General features: G+C 37.1%; 1 protein-coding gene across 1 annotated transcript in view; it reads right to left on the reverse strand.

The window, feature by feature from the left end:
- ASCC3 (activating signal cointegrator 1 complex subunit 3) overlaps positions 1-14,089 on the reverse strand; it is a 544,482-nt gene that overhangs the window by 213,997 nt on the left and 316,396 nt on the right. Inside the window, exon 14 of the mRNA XM_030556009.1 lies at positions 7,307-7,441. Coding sequence (XP_030411869.1) covers positions 7,307-7,441 — 135 coding nt within the window. The remainder of the gene's footprint in view (positions 1-7,306; positions 7,442-14,089) is intronic.

Here is a 14,089-nt window from a genome sequence, read left to right on the forward strand (position 1 = left end):
TCGTCCAGCAGCGTGTAGCATATACATAGAGGTAGCCCTCCTAGCATGGGTTTAAATAGCAGCACACATCCACTAGGTATAACTTAGGCTAGTAAAAGCATACTTGAAGTATGTGGTCATGTATCAGACTACATGCCCTAAATGGCTCTTAACTCACCCATGCAGTGAGTCCCTGTCTACACTGCTATTTTCAGCAGTGCAGTATCCCGCTACCTCCCTGTGGCAGGAGCCCTTCCCATTATAGGGAAAGATGTTAGCAATGAGGAAAGGGCTCCACCAACTCACTGTTGCTGGAGACCTTCCTTGCGTCAGGGAAAATTTGACAGTGGGGAGCTGCTGAAGCCTTTCACTGATGTGTAGATACACACCACAGTGTGGACACAGCTTGCTTTTCACTGTGGTGTGTTGCTACACATACCCTACCTGCTGACACCAGTGGTTTATACTGTATTCTATGGCTACGTCTACATCCAAGTTATTTACTGAAGAACAAATATGACAGGGCAGTAAAACGTGTTGTCTGGGTTCTGAAAACACCTCCTCTTTTAGCCACGGGAGAAAGCAACACACACATGGTTCCACTAACATATACTTCCAAATTCTTCGACAAGTTGTACATCAAATTTACAAAAAACAATGGGAATGACCATTCCAAGAAGATGAAGGCAATGAGCTGAAACACCTATACCTATAAATCTGAATAAGATTTATATTTTAGTTTCCTAAAATTAGATTAAAAAATGTGTACTATTCTTGTTCATCTACTAATAAAAACTAATATGCATAAGTAGAGAGAAGACCTGATTATGGAAATGCACTTGAATCTACAACAGCATAAAATGTGTTCACTAATTTCATTATTAGCTACAGACATCATAAAGTGTGTGAATATTTCATTAAACCGTTTATCTAATTATAATATGTTTTCTTAAATAAATAAAGTTTTGATGTTTTACAGTAAATGCCACACACAAAAATATGGCAGAAGTGATGCATTGCATTTTTTTAGATATTGTTTATTGTTTAGATATTCATAATCTGCAAACATACCAACTCCAGCCCACATCCGCATTAAGTACCCAGTCTTATTCACATGAATTCAATGGAAACACTTATGTGAGAAAGGATTCTTTACATGTGTAATGGTTGCAGGATGGGCCTTGACATATTCATACAGTTGAAAGAGCAACTGTATATTTGTATGACTTCACAAATTAATTCCTTCATGTATTTAAAATTTAATAGTGCTGTTTATCATACAGTAATAAACTCAATAGTAAAACCTAGATATTTTAAATCTGCTACTCATTTTTTATAGCAGGCAATACTATCTAAAATAAGGCATCACCTTATATTGTTAGACCATTGATATTATTCTACATGTTTAGACATTTCCTGTCACAATCTGTACTCATTACACAGCTTTAAAATGAAATAGTCAAATTTCTAAGAATGATTAATAATATCTTTTATATGATCGTCACTGTGACAGGTTTTTAAAGACTTCCAAAAATTTCCAGCCTCGTCCACTGAAATTTTCTGAGCAACAAAACAAAATAGTTGAATTTTGATAAAGTTCCTTTCTTATTTTGGTATTTGTTTTTATTTATTTACCTTCTCAAAAAGTTGAGGTGGTAAAATGAAAGCTATAGTGTTTTGTTAAACTAGAAAATGTGAAATGAATCTTCATAATACGACTCATATATTTTACCAATTACTTTTCATACTGTACAGTTCCTACAAGCCTTCAGACAAAAGACAAGAGTAAGAAATACTTTCCCTACTATAATAATGCTATCTTACAGTCAATGAAATAAGAGGGTCATCATATGAAACATCACAGAAGGACTTCCCAGATTTTTAATCACTATGAAGAATATTTTTTGCTTTATTACAAAAATTAACAAATGTCTGTACAAGCACTTTCATATAAATCTTTTAAAACAAAATCAGCGTATCTACCCTCTTTTTGCACAGATAAACATTTGCGGCTGCAATCCTCAAACAATTCAAATTTTGATTTAAAACAGATGTTTAGTTTCATTCCAAACAAATGCATATTGAACAACTAAACAGTGAAACAGCAGGAGGACTTGCTATCACAAATTATTTCAGTGTCTTCTGTATTTAAGTATGATGGATAAATACCCTGAGAGAACAGAAGGAGCTATTTCAGACACTGCACCAACCACCTAACTCTAATCAGCATTCATAAAATGTTTGGATCTAAATCTACCACCGTTAATTTATATCATGAGGTCACCTTAACAGACTGTGAAAGCACAATTGATTCCATCTGCACAACTACATATTCCAAATTAAAAACAAAAACAACTCAACTGTATAGTCTCTAACTTTCCTATACTAATCACTGACAAAGGAAGCATGTTATACAATAAGCAGGTAGAGGGAGGTCTAATACGGAGCACTGATTTTCACTGAAAAAATTGCTACAGAATTGGGTGCACAAGTGAGCATTCTCAGCCAAATGAATAGAGCATGCTTCAACCTGGCAAATTATCTTCCAATTTCCATTCATAATTAAGCTGCATGTCCCGAACTATACAAGCAGAAACTATGTTTAGTCCACATTAAAAAAATTCTGGTGATCTTTTGTCTGAACAGCTTTAGCACCTTCATACTTTTGGGCAGGGACTAGAAATTTGGCAGAGGGGGTGGCTGGCTCTGAGAGGGAGTTTGAGTGCTGGAGCGGTTTTCAAGCTGGGGCAGGAGGTTGGGACGCAGGAGGGGGTTTGGGATGCAGGCTCTTGGTGGCGCTGCTGACCTCAGGCAACTCGCAGAAAGTGACTGGCATGTCTCGCTGGCTCCTAAGCGAAGGGGCAGCCAGATGGCTCTGTGCGCTGCCACAGTCCACAGGTGTCACCCCCACAGCTCCCATTGGCTGTGGTTCCCAGCCAATGGGAGCTGTGGACCTGGCATTCAGGGTGGTGCCTGTGGGCGGTGGCAGCGTGCAGAGCCCCCCTGGCCGCCCTTCTGCCTAGGAGCCAGATGGACATGCCGCCACTTTCGGCAGTTCAGTGGAGCCAGGCATGGAGCCTGCCTGCCCCGTTGAGGCCAATTAGACTTTTAGTGACCCAGTCAGCTGTGCTGATGGGAGCCAGCAGGGTCCCTTTTCAACCAGGCATTCCAGTCAAAAACCAGACACCTGCCAACCCTACTAGTGGTGACCAAGGGCTGTGGAGAGCCTGGAGGGGAAGAGAAACTCAGGAATGGTGCGTTGAAGAGACTGGAACTGGGAGCTAAAAGGGAGAGCAGAGGCTGGAACTGTTTGGGCAAGGAGAATGGGACTAGGAATTAGTATGGGGATAGGAAGAGAGATCTGACAAGCAGAAGAGACATGATGAGGGGAAGCAGGGAGTTCTGTGGAAACAACAGAATGTGATTATGTAACGGAAGGCTGTATCCTAATACATATGCACGGGGGGCAAACCAAGGTTGCACAGGCAAGATTATGACTTAATTTTGGAATTTCCTAGCTTCCGAGTGCTTGACTTTGCAACCTTAATAATGTTCTTTTAATGTAGTTTTGTGGAATTATATTTGAAGATTAAACACTATAAATTGTAATTTTAATCTGTTGCCTGTCCAGTTTGATGAACTCCATTTTCAAATGCTGTCCATCTGTCACCTTTCATAAGCAAATCTATTAAATATATTTTAAACATTTAACAAAAAAAACCCCATTCTAATTATCCCCTCACATTTCCTAAAAGACTGTTGCTGTACAAATCTAATCACAGAAAGCACAAGATCAATTTGGGGTGTTACAAAGAAAAGCAGTCACAGACTGCCTGTTAATATAAATTTTTAGCAATATATACATGATAAATACATTTTTGGCTTAAGTAATATCAAATGAACAATTTTCTAGTTTAAGTAGTTCAGGAAACAACATTCAAAGTTGGGACTAATTTCTAAACTTCCGTGCACACGAACAAACCCTTAGGAACAGAAATAAAATTTTGCAGTGTGTTACATATTTCACTTTGTGAAATATATTCAGCATGTCTGTTTATAATGCTGTCAACTTTTATGGATAGAATAGTTCTCGCTTACAAATCTGGCTGTAAACAACATACTAAAAAAAATTCAGTAGAGATTCTCTGTAAAGACATTCTTGGCCGTTCAGAAATATGAATTGAACACACACAACTCCTTAGTACCATTAAAATTACTGGTTGGAATAAAACTCTCCATATATCTTTCAACACAATATAAAGTAATTTTCAAAGGACACTTCAAAGACAAGATAGTTATTTAAATGGAACTATAGCATAGAGCCTAAAACACAAAATTTCCACTCCACAGGGGGGCTATGAATAACCTCAGTGGCAGAGGTTAACTTATATGTAAATCAAACATGTAAAACTATAATTAATGAACATGTCCCTCATTTTCAGATATTTAAGCTTGGGTGGCAGAGGGAAGTTATTTCCTAAAGGAAAACTCAAAAAACTTAAATATTATTCTAACAACTAGATCTAAGACTATATCACCAAAAACGTAAGTATCATATATATATAAAATAATAAATAATCATTTAGGAAAACACTGTCTTGACATAGAAACAAGGTCATTATTTAAATTCATGAGAAAGTTCACAAAAACTTTTAAAGCCTTTTGCCTAAGTTTTATTTATTATATTTTAGGAAATGTTTTGCCTTTTTTCAAAGACTTCTTTCGGATTTAGAAACAAGCACCAATCACTATTACAGAGACATTGAGTTATTTTCAGTTTTTAATGTACTGTATATATTTTCAGTTAGTCAGTATTCAACTACTGTTGAAAGTACTATTGTCCTGTGAGCCATATCCATACTTCTGAAACCTGACCAACGTTCATCTATAGTCTAATGGCACAGCTAACATCAAGCAGGGTTGGGAGAGAGAGACTGCTCTCATAAGAATTAAATTGTTTTCCCATCCCTGACTCTCAAGTCAGCCACTGTTTGGCACTTCACCAAGAGATGGCCTAGGGGGAAAATCATGCAGTGTGAATGGGTACAGATGTGCAGGCTGGAGCAGTTTTACATTTTGAGCGACTGTGCGGAACCTCCACAGTTTTGGAAGTTAAGATGTATGATTAAGATGAACATCTAAATCTTTGATGCCTTGACAAGTTGAACCAAACTCTCAGCCATTTCAAATTTATTAATCGTTACTATGAACTCATTTCTCCTCCAAAAGTTTTGCTGTAATAGTCGTGTCCACTGCCTATTATCTACAAATGTAATGGTCACAAAGAAAGGGTGATGGACAAGTTTCTACTCATACAAACACAATGGGCTTGTCTACACTAAGGGGGCTACCAGGACATAGCTGTAACCACCTTAGTGTAAATGCATCTCATAGTGCTGGAATAAGTTTTTCCATTACTATAGGAAGCCCCCCTCCCTGAGCAGCAGTAGCTACAGCTATGTCTACACTACAAAGGCTATTGTGGCACAATGTAAATGCGTAGTGTAGATGCTATGTTAATGGAAAGAGTTTTTCTATCAACGAAGTTTATCCACCTCTCTCAGAGGTGGGAGCTAGATGGATAGAAAAATTCTTTCATTGACCTAGCTGCATCTACACTGGGGGTTACATAATTAACTAAGGCACTCAGAGCACAATTTTTTCCTCAGCCCTGAGAGACATAGGTTGATCTAATTTTTAAGTGTAGACCAGACCTAGGCCAGTGGAAGCTTTCTTCCATCGACTGAGCTAGGGTTAGGTTGGCATCATTAATGCTCTTAGAGCTGTGAATTTTTCACACCCCTGAGTGACATAGCTATGTATATCTAAATGTTTAGAGTAGACTGGGCCAATACCTTTTGTATATATTATGGTGTGGACAATGCCCTACAAGTACTTAGTGAATGGCAGAATTCTGGGTTTAAAGAATGCCAGATCTGTGTAATGTTTTTAATTAATGGGTGAAGACTATTGCATATACCTGGCCTTGCTTACCCCATGGTTCTTTAATCCATTCACTGGTCTCCCTTTTACTGCACTGGTTAACAATAGTGGTGGTGGTGAAGTCTGAAGTTACCTGGTGTTTGTAATATACATTAAATTCCAAAAGGATATGCCTTCATTAGGAAACAGTTCAATATAAATATAGGCCACAAGGGTTTCAATATCACTCTACTGATGCCAGATTGTATGGGACATTTATATTAAATAAACTTTTATTGTGGAAGTATTACTTAGCATTGTTGTCCTAGTTTTAATTAAAAGTAAACCTTAAATAGCAGTCTATCTGAAGCCAAAATATATTCATGAGCTAATCATTTCAACTTCACATATTCAAAAAGATAAGCATTCAGGAAACATAAAGAACATCTCTTTAAAAACAATCTGAAATACTGTTTTAACAACAACCTCGATTAAACTGAGATTATGCCAGCACTGACAAAAGTGATGATGCATTTGCCATTTTTAGAGAAGTGCAATCAACACAGAATAAATAACCACAGGATAATATAACACATATGTCATTGCTGAACTCTTCAAATGCAACTATACTTAAGAAAAAACATGTCAAATGATGACAATATAAATCTGCAAAATGAGCTCTCTTGAAAATCTCACCAATCTTAAACACTGGAATAGATTGCCTAGGGAAGTTGTGGAATCTCCATCTCTGGAGATATTTAAGAGTAGGTTAGATAAATGTCTTTTAGGGATGGTCTAGACAGTATTTGGTCCTGCCATGAGGGCAGGGGACTGGACTCGATGACCTCTCGAGGTCCCTTCCAGTCCTAGAGTCTATGAGTCTATGCTACAAAAAACAAGCATCTGTTAGCTCAAGCTGTCTTAAATTTGAAAATAAACATTTTATAATTATGTAGATTCTTATATTAAAATCACTTACTATTATGAGAAAATATATTCCACATATACAGTATATGAACACACAGACCTCAAAAGACCTGGCATCCAAACAAACAAAATGTAAAAAGTATGCAAACACAACACTACCTAAAATGGAGAGCACTGAAGTCACAGCTAACTCTACAAACCATTATGCCAGGAAACACCAAAATAGCATGCTAAGATAAATTATTACACCTTACATTTCACTCTGATGGCAAACATATTTGTGCGCTGGTGAACTGCAAATGGAGCAATATCCCTCAATACTGAAAGCCTGCTGTGCTAGAGTCCTGAAACTAAATCTATCCAAGTCTACAGCCAGAAAAATCTGACTATTGGGTAGGAGAAACAGTCTCTCAGGTTGCTGAGTCCCAGACAATCAGGGCTTTAAAGATTATCAGCCACAAATTAATGTATCACTTACTTGCTTTTCAGCTTGTCCATAATCAGGTCCTTGGGTTGGCAAAAAGTAGCAAATATGACCATTGTTTTTTGCTTTCTCTCGAAGAGCCATAGCAGTTCGTACAGTGGAATTTCTAGCATGAACAAACACCATCACCTTAAGATAAAAAGAAAGTTGTTGATAAATAACAAAACACTTAATAAAATAATGAAACTCTCCGTGTGGTAATGGAGTTATTTCTGCTGAAATAACTGTATCTCTATTTTACTGAGTAATACAAAAAGATATACTTCTACAAAAACCATTTAAATTTCTACTAACCCTTCTTTGTAAGCCTGCAAAAATATCAAAACAATTTCAAATAGCAACCAAGCACAATATTTACCTATTTTAAGCAGTATACCTCAAAAACAGAGAGGAAGGGTTTCTCTGAAAGTTTTCTCTGAAAGAGGGAGATGAGAGTTTAGATGCCCAACTCCCATTGACTTCCAATGTAGACTGGGTGCTTAACAGTTCTTTATACTTTTGAAAACCTCCTCCTCAACAGTTATATGTAGCAAAAAAAAAATTCTAATTTCTGGAGCAAATCCTGATGTCTACTTAAAGGCTGCTTTGCATTGGACAAAACAGCCTTACAAGTAGCCTTGGCTCACTACCTGAGCACAGTCTTCGAGTAGTAGAGGAATCCCAAGTGACAAGAGAAGCTTCGAACACCTTTCAACATAGAAAGATCTCTTGTGAGGAAATTGGGTAGCCAAAATGCTGCCTCTACTCTGGGGTCAACTGCTGCCAGAACAGTCCTTTGGAAGCTTTTGTTGCAGTGCCATCACAATTTAGAATATCTTTCAGATCCTAGATCTGTGAGATGCATTGTCTGCATATTTTGTATTAAACTACTAAATAAACTGGTAAATTAATGGCAATTTCTTTACTATAATTTCAAGAGACAGATACATAGACATCTATATTCACATAACAGCAAATTTAAAATTTAAAGCATCCTATCATGAAATTCTAAATTAAGAGAAATATGGAAACATAATGGGCGTACACATTTCATCATTATGCCTAAGGAAAGTTACCTCAATAGGCAAAGAAGAACATATACAACATTACTACAAAAGAACTGATCTTCTATAACTTTAAATATAGGCATGCAGGATTTTGTACAACCATATGTATGTTGTGTGTTCATGTAATGAAAGATTACCTGTTCTAATGCATATATAAATGGTGACAAATCAAGAAAACTGCTGCGCAATCCTAGATTTTGATTAAAATTTCAATTTTTTCCCCATGAATGTAGCTCTTTTGTATTTTTGCATTTATTCGTAAACTCGAAAACTGGATGGATTTATGAAAAATCTGAAAAAATGGTAATTTCCTAATTTTTGGTCAAAAAATCCAAATGAAAAAGGCACACCTTTATTGGCATCACAAGAAAAATATAGGAGCAGAAGTTCATAGATACAATGCTTCATCCAGGCATATTGAGAATTTAACTAGAAAATAATTTTCAATTACTTTGTAACAACATATAAAGCGTGGCATTTCATCAAGACCTCAGCAGAACACTCAACAACTAAGTAAGGCTGATATCTAAAATGAGATTATTCAAAGATGGATCTAAAATTCAAATCAGCAAATATTTGCTAATTAATGGCTGCAGATGGAACCAACTGTTGCATGAAAAGTGACAATGAAAAAAAGCAGTTGACTGAGGGCATTAAAAATTCTGAAATCACAAGTTAAGGTTCATATTACTGGGTTTGCTGTTGCTATATTTGGGGTAGAAATGGAGTGGTGAAAAAGAAAGGTTTATATGCTTTGTTATAAAACAAGAGAAAAAGTTACTTTAACACCATCAATCAGGAAGTCATCCAGATCTTGTAGAATCCATAAGAGATGCTAATCCAATATATATCTGTTATGGCTACAGTAGGAATAAGATAATACAATACTGTACATTCTTAACCTTGAATATTAGACGAGTGGATAACATTGCTAAAAGGCTAAAGACATCAACATATATATCTTTACAAAAACAACTCAGGTAATATATACAAAAGATATATTAGTAGAAGACGGGCATTTGAAAATGAAGCAAAATTAGTGTGAGAATATATAATGCTACAAGACAGTTAAGTAACCTTACTTATCAATATGCAAATTTCAAACTTGCAACAACAACTAGAAAGACGTATGTTTCATAGTTTCACAGAAGGGACCATTCGTTCATCTAGTCTGACCTCCTGTATATCACAGACCATTAAACTCTATACTGAGTTTATACCTTTGAAATCCTCCCCATCAACTGTTATATGTTATCCCCATGAAGATAGGGAATGAACAGGAGAATTAATAGATTCACAGATTCCAAGGCCAGACGGGGCCACCCTGACCGTCCAGCTGAACCTCCTCATCCATCACACACACACACACACACACACACACACACACACACACGCTGCAGAAGTTTGCCGAGAGCCTAGATTTAAGTATATGTTTTAATGATTTAATCTCATTTTATAGACTCCAAGTGATGGTGAGTCCACCACCATATGCTGTTCCAGTGTTTAGTTACCCTCACAGCTGCAAAACTACGTCTTATTTCAAGGTTGAATTCGTCTAAGTTCAACTTCCAGCCATGGGATCTAGTTATACCTTTGCAAGCAAGGTTGAAACCTCTCCACTGTCAGTTATCTTATGCCTATACACAGTGATCAAGTCAACTTGCAATCCTTTGTTCAATAAGCTGAATAAGTTGAGCTCCTTAAGCCACCTCACGTTCTAAGGCTTGTTTTCCAGCCCTTGAATCAATTTTGTAGCCTCTCTCTGAACCCTAATATTTCCATGTCCTTCTTGAACTGTGGACACCAGACCTGGAATCAGTATTTTAATAGCTGTCTTATCATTGCTGCATATAGAGGCAAGATCAAGTCCCTACTTCTTCTAGATAGTCCGCTTTTTATATATTCAAGGATTGCATAATGCTTTTTAACCATGGCACCGCAGAGAAAGCTCATGTGACATGATTATTTATGATCTCCAAATCCCTGCTTTTCAAGATGGTACCTAATAGAATGAGGAATACTCAATAATGTACCCATCTATATGGCAAACTCATGGGCTCCAAACGTACAAAATTAACAGATTTGTGAAAAAATTAAATTGATGTGATCCAAACACATTGAAAAAAGTTATATGGGGAAGAGACTAACTCCTTCTGAGTCTCAAACAGATTGTTCTGCAAAAAATCCAAACATCTCCCTCAAATAGCTAAACAACTAAAAATCACATCTCTCCTCTCAAAATACTAGTGAACTGATAGCTAGAGGACAAAATCCAAAGCAAAAATATCTTCATACTACTCAACACAGTATACAATTACTTTTTACAGTTTGAAGTTTATTTTGTGTTATACCCAGTAGATGAAATACTAGAAAAACAGTATTGTACCTATGTACTTTTAGACCATTCTCCCTGGATGCTGATGACATTGCTTCCTTTTGCCCACTGTATTACCTCCTTTACTCGGAGAAAGAATGTTTCAATTGCCCTTGAAAATAAGGAGATTAAGTTTAACTTGATTCTTTGAGAACAATTTTCATCCTAATTCTTTAAGACCAAACCTCAAAACATTATTAATGTCTCTTGAAGAAATATTATTATTGAAGTTTTATTCAACATTATATGTGTTGAAATATACAGTCCCTGTCTCAAAGAGTTTACAATTTAAGAATGGACAAGTGAAATCAGACCATAGGATCGATAAGGGAATGGGACAGCATGCATAACATTTTGGTTATTTTGGTTGGTCATGCATGCTTCATGATGGCAATTATACATTTATTTTAAGTAAGTATTTTGGTTAATTATTTAATGATTACATAATAACCCTTTATAGCATTATGGCTCTTGCAATTATACCCTTTCATTTAACCACAAACATTCTTCAATGTGGTAAATGCCATTGATGGCCGCATACCAATTTTCTGTTGTTTACATGCCACATAATCGCATAATCTTGTTTAAATTTCTCCAAAATCAGAGACATGCAGAGCTGAAAGGGAGAGTAGATCATGACCCTGAATCTTCATTAATCATTTCAGTTTGACTTGTCAATTAACCATTTTGTGATTTATTTTCTAGAATAGCCTGGATACACCTAAGTTAGAAGTTAAAATGATCTCTCTGCACATTAAGCAGATCTCTCTGGTTTGTTGGAAAAGGTATGTGCCATTTTAAAGACTGGAGAGCCAGGGAGTGATTTTCTGCTGCAGCTGCAGACCAGGTCAGCATGGGGATGCTGACCCATCCCCACTTCCAGGTGACTGGAAGACAGGGAGGACTAGGTAGGTCTATGCCAAGGCAGGAAAAGCCCTCTTTCACCTGGACTAGACAGAGCAGCACTCATCCTCCTACCCACTGAAGTGGCGAAACAGCAGGTTTTGTCAGGCTCCACTGTGGGCACTGTGCTAGTTGCTCCTTAATCAGGGGGCTGGAAAGGAGTTTTTCCCTCACTGCCAGATTGGCTAAAGGGAAGTCTCCCCCCGCCCACCTTCCCCACAGTGGAATTTTTTTTTGGGGGGGGGGATTAATTGAGGAGCAGAAAAAGGGTTATGACTGATAAGGCAGGGGCCAAAGGCCCTCCCGCCCCGCATTTGAGGGCAGGGGGTGGTGAGGTCCCAGCAGCAGGCTGGCTGGGGACCAGGATGGTTGATGAGGAAGACTCATGGAAGCCCCCCAGGTACATATTGAAATGATTATGAATTACCTTCACTGTCACTTTTACCTGCTCAGTATTCCCAGGCATTTAAGAACAAAGTTGTGACCTTCTGTCCCTTTAGCATAGCTGGACAACAATTTCCTTTTATTAAAGGATCCATTTCCTACATCCCCTCACTACTCCCACCACAAACACTAAGCTCTCATATCATAGGCTTGTGTGTTGACAGGCTTCACTTAAGACACTGCAATGTTTTGAACATCTAAAAATTACTTGATTTTCCGTATTTAAAAGAAGCAATATCAATTTCATCTGACAAAAATACCTGCAAATAATCTTGATAAGATAGCACTGAAAACTGAGTAGTGAAAGTGAAGTAGGTATAAGGCCTTAATTCAGGACAGGAACTGTAGCTTCAAGCCAGGTAATTTTTTTTGTGGGGGGGATGGGAGAGGGAGGGGAGAAGGAAAGCTTTAAAATTAAAAGAAAACATAACAGTATTTGACATTTTCATGTTGGTTGCTTAAGCATCACAGATGCTTTAGCTATATTTCTGTTTTATGATTTAACCACCAAATGGGTTTGTTCACTAGTTTTACATACAATTTATCTGTTTCAGACTCAATTTTAATGTTCATTCTTGCAGCAATTTTAGAATGGCCTATTTCTAGCTCAAAACCAAAAAAGGTTGTGTTCCACATGACATTTATATAGCATTAGAATTTATTTATTTGACATGTATTAAAATAAATATTTCTGCATATTTTGGCATGATATTGATAAAGACATGGTTTGTTCTTCTCATCTTTAGTAAACTCATAACCCAATAACCAGACTCCGTAATTAACCAGGACTTGCCATTTGTGCTAGTTTTAATAAAATAAGAAGAGAGAGGGGTCTTAGTAAGCAAAAACTACACAAAACACACTTTCCCAAATATGATTTGCATATAAAACTGTGGTAACCTTCACACACCAAAGCAGCAGTAGGAAATCAAGATGGATGTAGCCATGAGCCAAACAAATAAGTGAGGGATGATGCAGAACTAGGGGACCTGGTACACCATGGCCTTTATTGTTTACAAGTTCTTTTAGTATTTAATTATTTAAAAATATCTCACACACACACACACACACACTCTTCAGTGTATTTTAAAGAACTGACATGTTTGCTTAATTTGGGAAAATGTTTTATCCTCTTTCCATTATTTTCTTAGTCATTTTATGTTCATGAATAAATAGATAAGACTTGAAGACTGGTATGATCTTTCCTGTAGCACATCTGTTTAAACTAAAGAAAATACTTTGATAAATTATACTCTCTAGCCTCAAGTGAAAGTACAGTTACTGAGTAGGTCAGAGTAGACTGCTCAGTTACTAGCACGCTTAGTTTTATGAGCAAATCTAAGCATAAAAATTAACCTGAAGCCGAAAAGAATTAAAATAGGAATGAAAGACATATGACCTCAATATGTGTTTTAGCTTCATCTACTCTAGTTGTACTAAAGTGAAAGTCCCATCCACCCTCAAACTTAAGCAGTGGGTGTAGTATAAGGATATAGATGGTAAAGTAAGAGTAGACAAAAACTGATCATATCTGCTAATTGATTGAAAATTGAAAATTAGCAAGAGTCAAATTACCACTCACCAGCACCCCCAATATGTGCAAGATCATTTGTAATAAAACATGGTAGCTGACAGCAATCAAATAAAAATATTAAAAAAAACAAAACACATTGCACCATGACCTAAGGTGCAAACATTTCTCTATTACTGCAATCTCTGCATAAGGTATGAGAGGAAGCTGGAAAAAATACAGCAGTATATGCCACAAGGAGAAAATTCTCTTATATCCACAAAAAAAAACCAAAAAACCGTTACCCATCTTTTAGTAACAGTTGTTCTTCGAGATGTGTTGTTCATGTCCATTCAAAGTAGGTGTGCGCGCGCCATGTGCACGCCAGCCAGAAGATTTTCCCCTAGCAGCGTTCGTAGGGTCGGTCCAGGCGCCCCTTGGAGTGTCACCACCATGGCGCCCTATAAAGGGCCCGCTGACCCTCCACCCCCTCAGTTCCT

Source organism: Gopherus evgoodei, chromosome 3 (assembly GCF_007399415.2).
Source record: "Gopherus evgoodei ecotype Sinaloan lineage chromosome 3, rGopEvg1_v1.p, whole genome shotgun sequence".
NCBI lineage: Eukaryota > Metazoa > Chordata > Testudines > Testudinidae > Gopherus > Gopherus evgoodei.